Below are 19,941 nucleotides of genomic sequence, written 5' to 3'. Positions count from 1 at the left end.
TCGTTTAATCTGCTGAACTTCAAAACTGTATGATTCTGTCATTTTCAGTCAAAATGCTGGATTAATTGTTCTTTGTTTGTTTATAGTTGGGTCCTGATACTTTGCACAGACATTCTCATTGAACACTTGCACATTTATGTGCCCAGCACCAGCTGTCCTGAAGGCTTGTCTTCAATTCAAGTGACTCATTGGCCTATGTCAACAATGATTGACTGGCTGAACCATTCTGAAGAGCGGCTGCTGACATAACAACACAGGTGTCTTTCCTACTTGGGAGCAGATCAAAACTAATAATAAACAAGCTGGGTGATACACATTACGTACTTAATACTGACACTACTTCACTGCCTCCATTCATTATTTCCCACACTCCCTTGGACATCCTGCTTGTATTAATTTCCGTATGTCCTTACTGGAGAGCGTGACTTAGGATTCTTGGTGTCATGCAGTTGAGCAAACAGAGATACAGAAAAATAAAGCTTCTTATTTAAACAGCTTTATGCCTCATGAACAAAGCAAAGCGGTACATGGAGTCCTTATGGATCTATTATAAACCTTTAAAGAGGTTTTCACTTAAAACTAACTTGTCCACAGGATAGGGGACAAGTAAGACACCGCGGGGTATCCATTCATCAATAAAGCAGCATATTTGCCATCTGTTATAGCCTATAAAATTATATTTAAAAAAAATCTGTACCTGCATTTGTACGCCAGTCTTAACTAAATCCCTGCCCTTGTATCCCACACCAGATTTATTGAGAGGTGCATGGCCCATGAACCTGGCAAATTTGAGTCTGTAATGCAGCAGCCTCAGTAATCTTCGCCAGATCTGAGTTTGCATATTCACCATGACTCAAACATAATTGCCGGCGTAAATCAAGGTAACAAGTTCAAGAGAAGGCCACTGTTATGCCTTCCTGTCTGCCGATCCAAGTCAGCAAAAAAAAAAAAGAATTGCGCAAACTAGCCAAGCTGCATGACAATTTGCAACTTTTTGCTAATCTACACCAGATATACACCCCCCCATCATCAACCAAAACATGACTTGTCCTGCAGAAAAAGCAACGAAAACAGGGTCTCATAAAACCATGTTGAAGTACAAAAACAAAAAAGTGGAACGGGAACTTATCACCTGATTAGAGACAGATATAGACATTTTTTTTACGTTTATAGTTTGTGACTATAATTTTTTTATTCTTTTTTGTTCATGGGGGCTGAAATCTTGCCTAAGTTGTTTTTAAAAGCTTGGCCATAGACAATAACAGACAGGACCTGTCCCCTGAGATTAATTTGAGACCTTACTGAGCATACTCTGTGACCTTTTATAGAGGTCATTCCACAGGGAGCAGCTATTGTCTTATACTGGTGCTATCTATCTACTGGTGTCACGTATCACCGTAATTCTATACAAATCACTTTTACTGCAGCCTCCTCTTATCACCACAAACAGAACAGGAAGTCTCAGCTTAGTTTTAGACTAAGTGGTGAGAATGAAAACTGCAAGAGTTCAGGATTCTTTTATAATATAGATAGAAAAATTGAAGTTTAGGGGGGAAAAAAAAGATTTCTTAAAAAATATGTTTAACATAAAAATATGATTCACACAATAGATAATTTTCTGATGAGACATTCCCTTTAAGGGTAGCTTAACAAGTTCTTTGAGTCCCATCTAATGACTGCACACTTCTTAAGTTTTCAGCTATTTTGTGTTTGCCCAATAAATATTAATAATATGTATTTGCGGGAATGTAGTGGAATTATTTAAACATTACTAAATGTTCAGCTACCACAATGCATCCAAATCTTGAGTGTTTTTTTCTAATACTCTGGCATTATCCAATCAGTACAAGTTTATTTAGGGACACATCAGTTGTCAATTTATTCATACATTCCCATGAGGGATAACAGAGGAACCATACAATGTAGAGTTTTAAACATGGATTCTCCATGACTGTTAATTATTTACTAAAAAAGCCAGGAGAGCAGGGGAAATTTTGGCAGCACATCTATGACTCTGTTCACACTGCAGGTTGCACACTGCTTGTGGCTTAAGTAGACAAAAAAACAAAAGGTGCAACAGCAACCCACAGGTGCAAGGGCTTACCGTATATACTCCTCCCTGCGTACACACGGTAAACACCTGCTCTGTAGGTATTAAAAACGAGGAAGCCTTAACGTGGCAACATGGTACACTCTGTTTGATCAAATAGTTTGCTAAGAGCCTCACTTTTCTAAAAAAAAAGTTATATTTTAATTTTTAATATCTACAGAGCAGGTGTTTACCATGTGTACGCTGGGAGTATATACGGTAAGCCCTTGCACCTGTGGGTTGCTGTTGCACCTTTTGTTATTTGTCTGTACCTAAGCCACAAGCAGTGTGCAACCTGCAGTGTGAACAGAGTCATAGATGTGCTGCCAAAATTTCCACTTTTTTTCTGTTGAATGTGGGGGGTGGCTACCTCCTGTTGGCTTGTACTCCATGCATGTCCCAAGGGTGCTATAAAAGAGATCATTTGGTTCCTATCTGCCCAGTTGTAGGCTTATTCAGCCCAGGAGAGGCCATTGCTAGAGTGAAAATGCTAGAGTAGGGACCATGTCTCGAGGACGCCTTAACATGGTGACATGGTACACTCTGTTTGATCAAATAGCTTGCTAAGATCCTCACTTTTCTAGAAAAAAATTTATATTTAAATTTTTAATATCTACAGAGCAGGTGTTCACCGTGTGTACGCTGGGAGGAGTATATACGGTAAGCCCATGCACCTGTGGGTTGCTGTTGCACCTTTTGTTTTTAGGAGAGCACACAATGTCAAAAATAGAGAAAAGGCAGACGATTTAGATTTTTTTAAAAGCGTCCGTTTTTGCCGCAATTTAACTGACTGTAATAGCAATGCATTGAAGTCAATGGAAAGACGGACGTCCAATGCGCACAATGTATTGAGTAACGGACGTTTTTGCCGCGGACGTAAAAAAATGAACATGATCATTATTTTCGGACGTCTTTTGCAAACAGCGGACGTATTTTTATTAGTTGTTCACATACAGCTTTTCTTTTGTCACCGTTCTTTCTGCATTTTTACTATTAAATTCAATGGACTTTTCAGTTAGGCCAATTAGTAACCAGAAACTAGAATAATGTACAAACACCAGTCATTGCCAGGCTACTAAATGACGTCCATTATTTTAGACTCACAATCACGGATGTCATTTTAAACAGATCTAAAAAATGTGTGAATGTATAACAGAAAAAAAGGCAAATTATTAAACCCACAACATATTGCTAGAGGGAAAACTTTAGGCAACATTTAGGATGTTCTATGACAAATGGAATGTCATCATCAGAATAATAAGTAGCATTTGTTAACAGCTGCTATATGCAAAAAGTGCAAAATAGCACATTCTCTCCATTATGCAGCATAGAGAATTACATGGAACACAAGATGATTTTTTTTATTTTGTATAGTATGATTTTATACACCGAAAAATGAATTATGACAAGCCACTCTATGCAGTATATTAGCTAACTAACCAGCAAGTGTGTTCCTTGACACTATATAAAGTTACAGTTTTCAACTACTGCTTAATTCGACGAGGCTGCATATTCTGATTTCCCACTAGATGTGTGTATATCCTAGTAAGACACTGAAAAGCAGCTTTATGTAAGGAAGCCATAAACTAAACTAACAGATCATTTATAAGAAAGTATAAAGTCATTCACGAACAAGGTAAAATATCTATATTATTAATTATTAATTGCATGCTTGTTTTCGTTGTGTTAGTTTATCATACAAAAAAAGAACAACTTTCTGATAAAGAATAAAAAAAACTAATTAATCAGAAACATGTTTTTTACTCTGATGACTCTAATTCTAATTACAATATATACAATAATAATAATTGTGTCATAACAGAATTTAAATTACGAATATAATGTGGTGACAAGTACCGTAGCTTTAACAATAGTCCACAAATTTTGTGCACGAAAAAAAAGTAGATCAAAGCAAAACTCAGACTCTTTTTTGACATGCTGAAATGTACAGGAATAGAATGGATTAAGTAAAGTAAGTGATTTATTTTTCGTCTTGGTGCTACAGGTAGAATGTGAACAGAATTAGACCTACAAAATTAGCATGCTGTCCATGGCCATGACATAAAATGGGTAAAAATAATATAGCAATAAAACCTACATAAGTTTAGCAGACATTTTGCATGGTGAAAGATGTACGCTTTTTAAATATAATGTATTATAAACTGTGTACTATAAAAAAAAGCTCCATTATTCTTACCTTCCCTATTCAATTCGTAAATCTACAAACTATGACGCAAAACTATATATTCTTCGAGGAACTGGGCAAACACTAAATTAAGTTTCAAATGAACTTGAGCATATTAGTAAAAAAAAATAATATAAAAAGAGTTAATATATTTAAAGTATTTAAATTTTTTGTGTGAAAAATGATCACTTTGCAATCACATAGAATTGGAATTTTACTTTTCTAGGAATTCTAGTCCTAATATCCCATATAATGTACACAGAGAAAAAAAACTATAAATCCTTCAATATTTTGTATCATGTAGGCCTACATTCACACAACGTCTTTTTATGCAAAATAAAGGCTGTGGTTTGATAATGATAGACATAAAAAATGGCCAAGATGTCCGTCATTGTAAAATTATTTAGTTATTTCACATGAAAAGATGTTGTGCAAACATAGCCTAAATGTAAAAATAGTAATTAAACACAATATTTTTTTATATATATATTTATTGGGTTATAAGGTTTTTAATGAGACAGTCAGAAGAAATATATTTAGATAGTACCATTATCCTAAAACTAGGTTCACATACAGTAAATAAAAGGTAAATACAACCAAAATTTTGAGTGAAAGTAAAACTCTTGTGTATAAACAGCTAAAAGAATGGTGTATTTTGGAAACGCAGGTTGTAAATAATGAGCATGGTGAGGCCACATTGACACGCCTTTAAAATAAGGTAGATTACCTCTGACATTTTGAGTTAAAAATGCGGCCTGCTTTTGCAAAATACTTTTTTAATCTGTTCACACTTTGTTTTACTTTCACTCAAAATTACGGCCATTGCTAGCTTTTATTTTACTGTGTGTAAACTAAGCCTCATTGTTTGGAAGGTAATAATTTTTTATTCTATATTTTGTGCTCACTACCAACATCAATGGAGCAAAATATTATATTGAAAAAATGGCTGTACTTTTACCTCAAAATCACAGCTATATTTTTTTTTTATTTTACTATGTGAACATAGCCTTACAATAAAAAAAAAAACATTCAGCCTCACTTATCATTATTATAACACCAGTCATTCATTAACTTTTTAACTATGGTTCTTAATAACATGGTATTTCCTTCATTTTCTAAATTTACATACAATTTTGGATCATTCTGTGAATGCTCTCATATAGATATTTCAAACAAGGAAACTCTTTTGGCATATGTTTGCACTGAAGATATATTCCGGTATTTATTGTACAGTAAATGGCTATGTTGACACATACTATTTCCGTCAGTCTTTTGGTCAGTATTTTTCCAACCAAGACCAGGAGTTGGTTGAAAACACAGAAATGCTATGTTCACTCATCGTTAGTTTCATGTAAAGAAAGGATGCTGATTGCAATGGCATCAGCATCCGTTCTTTACTGCAGGGGCAGCATTGCATTGAAGTCAATGCAATGCCGCCTGCTGTGTTCACACAGCGTTATGTTAAAATAATGTACCTGCCTATTATTTCCAGACGCTATTGAATGAACAACGTCCGGAAATAATAGCTGCTCACACAATGTGATATGCGGCGGCAGGCACACATTACATTGAAGTGAATGGCTAATTGATTTGCGGGCACACCCGACGGTGCCCACAAATCAATAGTAAAAAAAAGAATGTTCCTGCAGCCAATACAGAGGACGCTGTTAATCGTAGCGTGAACATAGCCAAATTGTGCAAATCTATTATAATGTTGCCCTTTCAGTTCCACTCCTGATTTTGGTTAAAAAAATGCTGACCAAAAGACTGATGGAAATACTACAGTAAGAGTCATCATAACCTGATTTTGTTTGTTTTTTGTATGGATGTAAAAACAACCATTCCTTAGGCTATGTTCACACATTTCCGTCAGTCTTTTTTCAACCAAAATCAGGAGTGTAACTGACAGGACAAAATTATAATAAAAAGATTTGCTCAGTTTGGCTATGTTCACACAACATCAAAAATAGAGAAAAGGTGGCCGATTTTCATACTTACAAAAACGTCAGTTTTTGCTGTGATTTAACTGGCTGCAATAGTAATGCATTGAAGTCAATGGGAAGACGGACGTCCAATGCACACAGTGTATTACTATGTGAAATACTATGTGTGAACACAGCCTTATGGTGTTATTTTTATTATGTAATTATTTTCTATTGTAAAGGTCCCACATATAAAGGAAATCATTTTTAACTAGCAATACCTCTCTTTCTCTCTCTGTATATATATATATATATATATATATATATATATATATATATATATATATGTTCAGGATTTTACAAAATTATCTGTGCAGTGTTTTTTAAATGACGCAATTGTGAAAATTTGATTTTTCCTGGCAATAAGGGTAAAATCTGTCAGCGTAGGGCATTTATTATTTGTGTTTGGTAAAAGCAATGAAGTGTTCAGATAGTTCAGATTATTAATTGAAAAGCTATTGATGAATTAAACATGTGCAGCGTAATAAAATGTCTCTCCGGAAGCCTTAATGAACTCCTGCCGGTCATTCTGCTCAGTCACATGCAGTGAAATATTTGGAATACATGAAGTATTTCTCTCTGCGATGTTTATCTGTAGTTCCTAGTTACGGTCTTGTGACCCTGTAACACCTATACAATATTTGTGTACATCTGTTGCCATGGAAAGACATGTGATGACATAAATAAAAGGTGCTCTAAGGCCACTGATTTTCAAGCAAAATTTGGAAATAATCCAAATGTATTTTTGTAACACATGGAAAAAGAAGTCATCACTCAAGAATGGACTCACTATTAGACGTGATTAACCTAATGCTTTACAAGATTGCTGTATTTTCCTTTTACAAATGGGTGACTTGTTTTATGGAGAGACAGCTGGTTTAAATGACATGCAAGAGATTCATACATGAGAGCCAAGGTACAGTACCATAGCGCTTCAACCCAGTAAAAATAAAGCGTTTTACATTATGTGGATGCATCTATAATGCTGTGTGTTAGCTTTGTAAAGTATATATAGAAAGGATAAGGACAGAATCATATACCATGCTGTAATAACAGGAAAACCTTTTCTACTCTGAGGCTATGGTCACACATAGTAAGAGACTGGCCATTCCGGGATTCGACCAGGTCTTGGAACAGCCGGTCTCAGGAAAGATCATCCCAGCCGGTACTGCAGTACCGACCGGATGATCTTTAGCGCCACTAAGTTCTGATTCGCCCGCATCAGAACTCCCCACTGCACACAATAGAGTGTGCGGCCGCAGCCGTTGGCTCCACTGTGTGCACTGACAGGGTTTTCTGCGGCTGCTATTCAATGAATAGCAGCCACAGAAAACTGACATGTCAGTTTCTCGAGGCACCGCTAGGGATCCCCGACGGAGTGTATACTATGGGGGGGGATTTACCAATGGTACCCCAGAGGTGTATGCCAGGGAGAAGGTGCACATTCCCCCCTTCTCCCTGGCGTTCGCCTCCTGTGCGTCCCGCTTACCCGATGGGCGGGCTGGCGGGGGCGTGATAAGATGGGAAGGAGGCGTGGCCTCCTCCCGCGCCTCATTTATCATGATTTATGCCTGCTCTCAGGTGCAAATAATGAAGCAAATGTACACCTGCCGGAAGCAGGTGTAGATTTGGTACGCCGAGCGCAGATTCGGGCCTCTTAGTGAATCCTGATGCGAAAAAGGGGGCGGAGCTTAATATAAGACCAGCGTACTTGTACTTCATAAATCCCCCCCTATGTGTATACACTCCGGCCGGGATTCCATAGGCGGCCATGTAACGTATATTTTGGTATTAATCATGGCCATAGTTTTGGTATTAATCAACGGCTGTAGTTTTACAAAAATATACGTAGTGTGAACATAGCCTGATTCTGTCTATGATACTGCATATACATCTATAGCAATATGAAGCTGTAGCTTAAAGAAACTCTTCATTGGGAAATGCTGGATACAATCCGCAACAAAGATGTTTCCACAAAAAATTTCATCAAAAAATGGAAATTTTCTCATAAAGGTTATGTCGCAGGAGGAGAGGGAAGCTGTTATGAAACACTTTTGTAATACTGTTTGGTATCAGACGGCGGAGGCAAGGGGCACCCTAGGAGTACTCAGAGTTCCTTAATTATATTAAAGATAGAGATTCTTTATCTACATTTCTTTCGATCCTGTAGAGCATTAATTTTTGTTCTTTAGATTCTATTGTTTTTTATAGCAAAATTGTTTTCAAACTTACTATATTGTATCCTATTTATGTCTTCCTTTGATATGTAACTGTATTGTTATAGATAAAATTTGAAAAATCTAATAAAAATATTTGGAAAAAAAAATAATACAAAGCTGTAATCCCTTCAAAGAACTGCATCTAAAAAGTGTGATTTGGTTATATTTTTGCTATAGGGACAGTACAGGTTACATGGGGCACCAAAGCTTCGGAATCTCCAAAATACACTAGCACTTACTCCCTGGGGTGAAGGGTTGGTTGTACGGCCATGAGATGGTCAATACACAAATGGGGAGATATAGGTAGAGCTGCTTCAAACTGGCCTATCCACTCTACTGCTGCCAAAGAGTCAGCTGTCCTATTCAGAGAAAGAAGAGAGCTAGAGGATAGAGGAACCCTGTCCCTCCTGCGCCCATCATCCATGTCTTTCCAGACGCCTACTACATGTTTGTAAGTATCTAGCTATCTGCGAAGGAAGCTACTAAACAATACTCTGCTGCATATGGTAAAACCATTATGCATACCTGAGAGCTGACTGTCCAGTATGAGAATCAAGCCATTCATCTATCAATCGATAAATCAATCAATATCAGGCTCTTTTACACTTTAACTCATTCCCTACTTTCAATACTATTCAATACTACTAAAAGTCCTGAGAGGGACTATCAGCTCAGTAAGTAACCAGCTTACATGTTGCTCATTGAAGGCTATGGAAGGAGGTGAAGCAAAGTAAGGCCGAGACCAAAACTGCTGAAAGATTGATTCGCAGCTTGCACTGCCTAGTAGTGCTCTATACCGTCCTTCATGCTGCTTCTGCTTGGATCACCTCTTCTGTGGCCATTCACACTGTCTGGGATGGTTATAAGCTAAAGGGTGGGGAGTATATACAGTAGTACTATCACTATTATTTACACAGTTTATAAGTGGCAAGGCATGAGAGGGTAGCCTTGAGTTACTTTTTAATGACAATTTGAATCCTCTGGAGGAGGTAGACAGACTTACAGATATACAGGTACACAGCCTTCTCCCTCTTTTCTGTGCAGAGCATTAGTCAAGCCCCACCCCCACTTTATGTGTTCCATCCTGGTCTCTCAATCTATAGGAACAAGACAGCACTTCAAATGTGACTGGGACATTTATTCGCAACAATTATGTGATATTCTGGCTGACCGGCCTTTCTGAAGCAAACAGCAAAAGGTATACAAAGTAGGTCATACAATAAATCAAACAATCATCATGTGCAGGCACAAAAATCATTACCATTCCCTTTAGAAAAATGATTCTCAAAAAGTACAGTGATCATCACAATTCAGTAGGGACATTATCCTATACTAGGATACATGAAGGAGACTGATGCAAACACATAAAGCACAGAGTGATGTCCAAGGTGACATTACCATCCAATCATGCTCAGAATAAAGACTAGAACATCTACTTTGTCATTGAAGAACTTTTAAACTACCCCACAATCGAAATGGAAAACATAAAATAAGGAGTCAAGCAAAGCTATCTCCAATAATACAGACAATATCATTAGAGCTTAGTATACGCATAGGCTATTATAAAATGTATAGCTAGTGTTCCACAAGCATGCTCTATCGAGTATAGTGTGCTATAGAGCACTATTCCGACTGAGCACCTCAAGATGCTCGGGATATTGCAAGACACATTAGAACTCTGGCGGTATGCTGTCAGTTGAGTTCTAATGTGTTTTGCAGTAATGCGTTGAATTTTTTCATTCTAATTTTTGTATATCTCGTCCCTTGAAGGGATGTGTAAATGAAATGGAATAGACAGCATACCGCATACCAATAAGGGTATGTGCACACTGAGGAATTTCAAGCAGAAAACTTTCCTTTTCAATTCCTCGCCTATTCAACTCTGGCAGAGTAGGTGCACAATTTGAGTAGAATTCAAGTGGAATTTGAGTGGAATAAAAGCGGAATTTAAGCAGAATTTAGGCCCCCATTGACTTCTATAGGATTCCTCTAGCAGAATCCATCCAAAGAATTGAAGTTATGTGCACACTGAGGAATAGGTGAGGGATTAAAGAGGAATCTGCTCTTAATTTCTGCTTGAAATTCCTCCTGTAAAATATGAACTGAGCACTGTCCCATTGTGTTTAATGGAATTTCTGCTCTGTTCACACTGCAGAATTTACAAGCAGAATTTTCTGCTGCAGATCCGCTTTTCCCCCAAAGAATTGTTATGTCAATTCTTTGGGCGGATTCTGCTAGAGAAATCCTATAGAAGTCAATGAGGGCATAAATTCTGCTTGACATGTCAATTCTTTAGGAGGAAGGCGGAAACGGACCGGCCAATTCTTTGGGTATGTGCACACTGAGGAATAGGTGAGGAATTGAAGAGGAATCTGCTCTTAATTCCTCCTGTAAAATATAAACAGAGCACTATCCCAGTGTGTATAATGGAATTTCCGCTCTGTTTTTCACACAGCAGAACTTCCGCGCAGACTTGTCAATTCTTTGGGCGGATTCTGCTAGAGGAATCCCATAGAAGTCAATGGAGGCTTAAATTCTTCTTGTATTCCTCTCCTGTTCTACCAGAGCTGGTATCCGCCTGCGGTGGCGCGCATCTCCACCCATCCCATAGACTCAATTCTATGGGCGGGCGAATTCTGGCATCCGCCGAAAGAATTGAAATGTCAATTGTTTTGGCGGACTGCGGAATCAGACCTGCCATAGAATGGTGTGTATGGGATGGGTGGACATGTGCGCCGCCAGGAGCGGGTTCGAGTGATGGAATCCACTGGAACTTCTCTGCGCAGATTCCATAGTGTAAACCCACCCTTTGCGAGGGATTTCAAGCGGAAAACTTTCCTCTTCAATTACTTGCTAAATACTCACCTATTCCTCAGTGTGCACATACCCTAAGAGTCCGCAGCTCGCACCCGCTTGCAGACTCTGCCAGCTGCGCGCATTTCTGCCCGTGCCATAGACTCCATTCTATGCACGAGCCTGATCATCCTTTGGACGGAGGGCAGAATCTGCCCGTGCATAGAATGCCACGGCTTCAGGTACCACCTCTACGCCAATGACACTCAGATCTACCTCTCTGGTCCACATGTCACCTCTTTGCTACCCAGTATTTCAGAGTGTCTATCGGCTATATCTTCCTTCTTTTCCTCCCGCTTTCTAAAACTCAACATGGACAAAACAGAACTTATCATCTTTCCCCATCTCGCTCTACCCCGCTGTCTAATCTGTCAATCACTATAAATGGCTGCATTCTGTCCCCTGTCCCCCAAGTCCGCTGCCATTGGGTCACCTTTGACTCTGCCCTGTCTATTAAACCACATATTCAGGCCCTGACCACCTCTTGCTGCCTTCACCTCAAACACATTTCCAGAATCTCCTCTTTTCTCACCCCTGACTCCACAAAACTGCTGGTACATGCTCTCATTATCCCCCGATTGGACAACTGTCACATTCTTCTCTCTGGCCTTCCATCTAACTCCCTTGTTCCCCTCCAGTCTATCCTTAATTCTGCTGCCAGACTAATCCACCTCTTCCCTCGCTTCATTTCTGCCTCTCCCCTCTGCCAATCCCTTCACTGGCTCCCCATTGTCCAACCTATTCACTTCAAATTGTTGACCATGATGTACAAGGCCATCCACAACCTGTCCCCTCCGTACATCTCTGACCTGATATCCCGCTACCGTCCCTTGCGAAACCTTCGATTCTCCAGTGACCTCCTTTTGCGCTTTCCCTTGTTTGTACCTCACACAACTGCCTCCAAGACTTTGCCCGAGCCTTCCCCATACTCTGGAACTCACTACCCCGACACATCCGGCTCTCATCCACCATCAAGTCCTTCAAAAGTAACCTGGAAACCCATCTTTTCAAACTAGGCTATAAATTACAATAATTTTGCATCACACTTGACTGGCTGCACTTTACCTCCTGTCTCTCTTTCTCTCTTCCTGTACCTTATAGATTGTAAGCCCTCGCGGGCATGGTTCTCTTCCCCCGTGTACCAGTCTGCCATTTATCTTCATGTAATGTGTTTTTATCTTGTATTATTCCTGTTTGTTACCCCTATCTATTGTATAGCACTCTGGAATTAAGGGCGCTCTATAAATAAATAATAATAAAAATAATAATAGAATGGAGTATATGGCACGGACGGAGACACGCACGTCTGCCAGAGTCCATGGGTGCGAGTTGTTTAATTTTCTGTCGGGATTCAGCAGTGTGCACATACCCTAAGGGCAGAACGCGGATCTGCGGCAGAGTGCGGCAGAGTGGAAACTCAAATGAACACAATGAGACATTGCTCTGTTCATATTTTACGGGAAGAATTTCAAACGGAAATTAGGAGCAGATTCCTTTTCAATTCCTTTTGAGATGGTGAAAATAAAAGAAGCCAAGTCTGTAATTCCTAAATTTTAAATTCAATATTTTTGTCAACCCCCATGAATTAAAGCTGTTAGTCTTCAGGCACAAATCATGCCAGCTCCAAATGTTATGGCCTTTGCGCAGTTCTTTTAATCTCCACTAGTGTAATACCTTAACCCCTTCCCTCATGAGGGTGTAACTGTACGTCCTCATGCGGGTGGGGGTGTTCAGAGAGGACCACGGCAATTAGTGGCACGGTCCGACCGCTGTGTCCGCTAATTAGCCTTTTAAATGCAGCTGTCAAAATTGACAGCTGCATTTAAAGTGCTGCTTTGCCCCTTCCCTGGTGTCTAGTGAGGGAGATCGACCACGTCGCGGAGAAGCGATCCCCGCATGTTACAGGCCGGGGTTTGCGGCGTAACGGTACTGTTCCCGGCTCGGCACTCTTTTGTTTTCAGCTGCAGCAGCCGAAAGCAATAGAATGCCTATCTCATTGATCTATGCAGTATATCTATATTGCATAGATCTCAATGAGAGATCAGAATAGTAATACTAGAAGTCCTCCAGGGGACTTCTAGTATGCATATATATATATATATAAAAAAAAAAAAAAGGTTGAATCACCCCCCTTTCCTCATTTTATAAATAAAAATAAATAAATAAACATGTTTGGTATCACCCCGTGCATAATGGCTCGAACTATTAATTCATTTCATTCCTGAGCTCTCACGGTAAATGGTGTAAGCGCAAAAAAAATCCAAAGTGCAAAATTGCGCATTTTTGGTTGCATCAAATCCAGAAAAATTATAATAAAAAGCAATCAGAAAGTCGCATATGCGCAATGAAGGTACCGATAGAAAGAACACATCATGGTGCAAAAAATGACACCTCACACAGCCTCATGGACCAAAGGATAAAAGCGATAAAAGCATGGTAATACAGCGTAAATTATTATTTTTTTTTTAAAAGGTTTTAATTTTTTAAAAGCCATCAAATAAAACAAAAGTTACACAAGTTACATATCGTTGTAATTGTAACAACTTGAGGAACAAGCACAGCAAGTCACTTTTACCCTAGGGCAAACGGCGTAAATACAAAGCCTCTCCAAATGAAAAAAAAGTGTTGTTTTTTTTTTCAGTTTCATGACACATTTAATTGTTTTTATGGTTTTGCAATGTACTTTATGCAAAAATTAAGCCTGCTATAGTGCTATTGCAAAGTACAATTAGTGGCACAAAAAATAAGGGCTCATGTGGGTCTGTAAGTGATAAAATGCAAACGCTATGGCCTTTCAAACACAAGGAGGAAAAAACGAAAGCACAAAAATGAAAATTAGTCTGGTCCTGAAGGGGTTAAAAGCAATACATAAGGAAAGATCAATATTTATTCTTAGAGATTAAAAGTTGCTTACAAAAATAGCAGGTTAATGCTCTGTATACAGATATTAACACAGTCTTTATTTTATTGCTTATGCTGTTGTCACATTATCATGCTGTGTTTTCTCTGCGAAAATGATTTTAATGTTATTTACCAAACACAGAATCGCATCGCTCCGATGGCTCTGCAGATGCCAATTATCCCGCTCTTCTGCAGATGGCACACATTAAGATCTGCAGTATATGAGCTCTGAAAAGTCTCCTTACCTGCCAAAACTGTTGAATTTGCATTGTAAGACTATGCTCATACACCATCTAAATGACAGACGTTTTTAGTGGACGACCATCAATTTGATGGTGTGTGAACATAGCCTGAGGCTGGATTAACATATGCCCTGTGATCCAGCTAAAGGAGATTGAAAAACCTAATGCTGCGTTTACACGGAATGATTATCGTTCGAATTTTCGCAATAACGATCGCATTTGAGTGATAATTGTTCTGTGTAAACACAGAAAACGATCAAGCGACCAGCGAGAGATCGTTCATTTTGATCTTTCAACATGTTCTCGCTAAAAATTCACGGATCGCTTCGTGTAAGCAGTCTTTCAAAGATTCACCCTATGTGAAAGATGGGCTTAAGCGATTTTGAAAACAATCGCAATAATGATTTTTCTTACGAATTTTCTAAAGAATTTTCTAACTATTTTTTCGTCTAAATGCTGATCATTATAAAAACCAAATCGTTGCTTCAAAATCGTTAAACGATTGATTGGGCGAATTATCGTTTCGTAAAAACGCAGCATTACATGCATCATTTTATTTCGATCTTTAACAACCTTGCAAGACGGTCAATGGGTCTGACACCATACCCATCTTGTTGCATCTGGTGTTCCCATTCAGAACAACTCTGGTGCTTTATGGAAGTCTATAAAGTCCTGGACAATAGCACTCTAGCAAAATGTCTCATCATCTAAAATATAATAGAAATCATCTGTAGAATTGCCTCAGCACTATTGCTTAGAGGTATCGCGGACAGTGTGAATACTTGCTAGACCAGACTCAAGTCAGTGGTACTCAGTCTTCCAAAATAGTCCAATACAAACATTCACCAATTAGAAGGTTAGAAAATGAGGCACTCACCAAACTTATCTTTAATACAGCAGTTTAGTAACTTGTTCACTCGTCCGCGTCCCTGTTACCTGTTTTGATGAAGTGAATAAACCTCTGTATTGAAGAAAAGTTTGGTGAGTGCCTCATTCTTTAACCTTCTTCTTGGGGGATGTCTAAAATATAATGAAGTGGATGCAGTATCTAAAGGGGTACTCCAGATAAAAAAATATTTTAAAATCATTTAGTTCCTGAAATTTGTAAATTACTTCTAAAGAAAAAAAAAAATCAAGCCTTCCAGAACATATAGGTATGTCCTACAGAAATTCACATAGCCATTCCAGTCTGATGCAGGAATTTGCCACTGCTCTAGAAAGTTCCTTACACAGACAGGAGTGGTGGCAGAGAGCACAGTAAATACACCACTTTTTTCTCTGAATTGCCGTTTACATACTGCATCCATTTCATTATATTTTAGATTAGGGAGACATTATGCTGGAGAGTGCTGTTTATAGATTGCCATAAAGCACAATTTTTGAACCCACCACAATGCCGCTATGGCTCACTATATTGTATGCCTGCCCCTTTGCATAGTCAGCGAACAAACTGTGCTTACACCACAGTTAGGTATATTAGTGCTAGGTCCAGAGGAATAATAGGCCTCGCATCATTGCCCCTATTCATGGCCCTAATAAAGTTGTTTTCATATGAAAATAAAAACACAAAAAACAAAGGTTTATTCTATTGATATGTATCCAGCAGTGCTGCCAGCTTTGCAGGTGGTCAGGGGGTGACAGATTTTCTTTTAAATACAAGTACTTCCCACACAAATGTTCATAACCACATAACATCCTCAATGTTAAAAGGGAACTATCAGCAGGTTACATGAATCTGACCTGCTGATAGCCCCCTATAGTCCTGAGGAGGAAGGCACTGGAGGAAGGTATATATCTTACCTTCCTCCTCGGTGCCAGTCCCGCACTGTTAGTCAGCGTTATCTTCAGCCAGGAGCACTTTTAGGAGCACTGCTCTGAAGTGGACGGGCCAAGTGGCGCTGTGGGGGCAGTGGGGAAATGATCCTAACAGTGCTCCCGGATAAAGATTACGCCGATTAACAGCACGGGACTAGCGCCGAGAAGGAAACTAAAGGCCCTATTACACGGAATGATTATCGGCCGTGTAATAAAAGGCTGTCGGCTGATCGCTGCAGTTATTTGTCTTTCAACATTGTTGAAAGACAAACGACTCATACAGCAACGATCTGCTGCCCTACGGGGCTCTGTGGAATAGGAGCGGCGGCAGCAGACCGCTGCAATATGCTATGGGCTGCCTGGACGATCAAGCCATCGCCCAGGCAGCCTCCCCACACCTCTCCACGGCCTCCCCTGCACTTACCCGCTCACTGCCGCTGCGTGTAATAGCGCTGACAGCTATAGCTCGTTTGCTCCTCATAGTCGCTCCATGTAATAGGGGCTTAAGACACATACCTTCCAGCACCACTCATGTCTCCAGTTTGGGTGGGGTTTTGTAACTTGGCTCCACTGAACTGAATGAAGCTTAAAGGGGTTATCCAGTGCTACAAAAACATGGTCACTTTCTTTCAGAGACTCTTGTCTCCAGTTCAGGCGCGGTTTGCAATTAAGCTCCATTCACTTCAATGGAACTGAGCAGCAAAACCCCGCCCAAGCTGGAGACAAGAGAGGGTCTGTCTCTGGAACAAAGTGGTCATGTTTTTGTAGCACTGGATAACCCCTTTAAATATATCCTTCAACTAAAGCCCATAAACCTCACTCGAGAGTAAAACTGCTGTAAGACACTAGGCAATGCCTACGCAGAGCCATTAATCAGCATGTATATGTATTGCCCGCTGTGTTACACACAGGAAGGTAAATGACATTTTAGACTTTTATCTAGAATTTTCTTAGGTTCCTATTTAGTAAACAAACAACAGCAAAGGATAAAAAGATCCAATCTAACATAGAAAGGAAAGAAGTCACAGCTTTGGTGCAGGAAGCTTCCACTTAGTGCCAGTGTGTCTGCTGTTTGGCACCGGATACCAATGCAGTACCAGTCTGTATTATAATCTTCAGCATTACAGGTGTCACTCTCTGTCAGTACTCGGTACATCACACATAATGTAAAATATCCTTACAGGCTCTACACTATTTTATAAACATACAATGCTATTGTTTTATTGAGGAAGATTGCACAGAAACATATTTTACTTTCTAGGAACATGGCTCCGGATCACACAGTAGAACAATACATCTAAGGCTAGGCTTATTTACCAACAACTCCTTACCCAGGGATGACCCAAAATAAGCAGAAAGCTGAAATAGCTGTGGGGGCATAGTAACAATGCTAGATCCAAAAACATAATATCCTATTGTTCCATTGTACATTCATGGTAACAATGGAGTAAAATGTCATCAGGAGCAGAATCGATGATATCATCACCCATAGCAAAGAGTGTTTTACAATTTTCTCATATTCTTGCATCAATTACTGTAAAAGACTTTAAATTGTGTTTTTAGAAAATTGCATTTGTTTTTGTTCTCATAGACCTGTATCTGCAATGATCATGATCAGCCCATCACCCTATCCCCCCCCCCCCCCCGACACCACTGTTGTGCACGAACATTCGGGTCAGCAACATTTATGCATACCGTACAGCATGATATACAACTTCCAAGGCCTTTTATACACACTTCTCCTCCTTATAATTGGGGCTAGCATTCCTGTACACAAATACAGTATACACATTTACCAACCCAACTAAGCCATGTGCCTTTCTCTATACAATATAATATATGTAAAAAGTGACAAGACCCTATACTTAATTTGATGCATTCCATTTGTATTAGAATATTGTTCAGTAAATCTTCTTGGCCATGTACCTTGGTTCCCAATTACATTTATAATCTCAATTAATGTGAGAATTCTATGATTTCCTATTGGGATAATCACTCGCACTGTGCACAAAGGAAAATCACATCAAAGTCCATTAGTAAAATAGAACGCTCTATTCCCTCCCATTATGGGATCTTCCATACAATCTTACAGAGACTTTTTGTAGCGGTACCTATTGATTTTAACCAGTGACCACCGTAATTTGGTCAGATTGTATATACCCGATTGTGTCTCTGTAACTTGATGGTTAAAATCAATGTGTAACACTACAAGAAAAAAAGTCGCATGGTGATGGTTGGAAACATTTATCAGACGTCAGATCAATATCCATCTCAAAGGTCATTTTGTCAATTGCACCCTAAAAAACAAGGACTGCAGTGCAAAGTGTCATAAGAACCAAATAGTGTTCTCATTCAGCTGATTTGCACCTGTCCTATTCATCAGATTGGAGCTTGCAGAAATTCATGTACCTGCTGCAGAAACAACCTCATTCGGATGTAAGAATAGGTTTTTTTTAAGCGGAAATTACTGCCACAAATCTGCTGTGTTTGACTATATAACCTAGAACACTGTTCCCCTACTGCTCTCTGGTTGTAGCAAACTACAACTCCCATCATGCCCTGACAGCCTTGTATTTCTGCAGCACATGTCATGGAGCAATGCCCTAAGACAATATGAGCCTTCACTGCAGAGAAGAATCCCTGCACTGTAATGTCATATCTCATCCATTCAGCTCCATGAACTTCATTATGTTCATCTATAGAAGTAGGGGTTATAAACATGACTTTTTTTTTTTTTTTTTGCAATAATTAACCATCTCAGTTCAGGGATATAAAATATGTTATATAGAGGTAAATTAGATCAGTTGCCTATAGGGCTTCATCAGTCTTCCATAATATGATAATCACTGCAGAGAAGGAACCAATAACAGGAGCAATAGCAGAGCACTTCCTATGGACATTGCATTAGGATCCTATGATAGACATTCCAATACATTACTCTTAGGATAAACCCTATTTGTCTAGCCTGTAATAGGTTTATTAATAGAGAGAATAGTCTTTCCTGGTTCCCCTGACCAAAATAGAAGTCCCCCCCCCCCCCAGCCCATGGGGTCCCAGTCAGGCAGGGGAAGGGGGGCACATGCAGAAGAATAACACAAAACTGCTCTTTACCTGCAGGAATTGGGAAGACATTGTCAATGAAGGAAGTCTGAGAGAGGATGAAAGAGAAGAAGAGCTGGAGGTAAAATCCCATGGCCACAAGTCTGAGCACCAGCATGTTGGCAGGAAGAAGAGCCCCTGAGCCCGGGGGATGTGTGTGCAGGAGTGACTGTGTGTGCCAGTGTGTCTGTGCACCCTGCTGCCTCCACCCAGTCGGTGGGTGTGGATCTGAGTGCTGTGGCTGCCACCTTGAGTGTGTGTCTGAGTGACACTTGCTGTGAGTGGGTCTTCCTAGTGAGCGGGGAAGTAGATGTCAGTGTGACCCTGCCGTGTGCCCGCCCGCCCTCAGGACGTTCTCAATGGCAGCCTGCTGGTATATATAGAACAGGAAGGGGAGCCCCCGGCCGGCCAGTATTTATACCTCAGGCTAGGTAATGCTGAGGAGGAGGAGGCATGAAGCCCTGTGCACACAGAGCAGCTATGCGGCACCGCACGACCAGGCAGGGAGAACCCCAGAAGCGGCTCCATAGTGATAGCCGGCAGGGAGGTGATCCCC

At 39.8% G+C, this 19,941-nt stretch overlaps 1 protein-coding gene across 3 annotated transcripts in view; it reads right to left on the bottom strand.

The window, feature by feature from the left end:
• Window positions 1-19,735, bottom strand: part of COLQ (collagen like tail subunit of asymmetric acetylcholinesterase) — an 88,247-nt gene extending 68,512 nt beyond the window's left edge. For 2 of the 3 annotated variants that reach the window (XM_069960433.1, XM_069960434.1), the window contains exon 1: window positions 19,398-19,735. In XM_069960433.1, coding sequence (XP_069816534.1) covers window positions 19,398-19,503 — 106 coding nt within the window. In that variant the 5' untranslated portion in view covers window positions 19,504-19,735. The remainder of the gene's footprint in view (window positions 1-19,397) is intronic. The other variant, XM_069960435.1, reaches the window with a different exon arrangement.
• Between the last annotated feature and the right edge of the window lie 206 nt (window positions 19,736-19,941).

The sequence above is a fragment of the Dendropsophus ebraccatus genome, chromosome 2 (genome assembly GCF_027789765.1).
Source record: "Dendropsophus ebraccatus isolate aDenEbr1 chromosome 2, aDenEbr1.pat, whole genome shotgun sequence".
Taxonomy (NCBI): domain Eukaryota; kingdom Metazoa; phylum Chordata; class Amphibia; order Anura; family Hylidae; genus Dendropsophus; species Dendropsophus ebraccatus.
The sequence above is the reverse complement of the archived record's forward strand: the minus strand, read 5'-3'. Positions and strand labels throughout refer to the sequence as shown.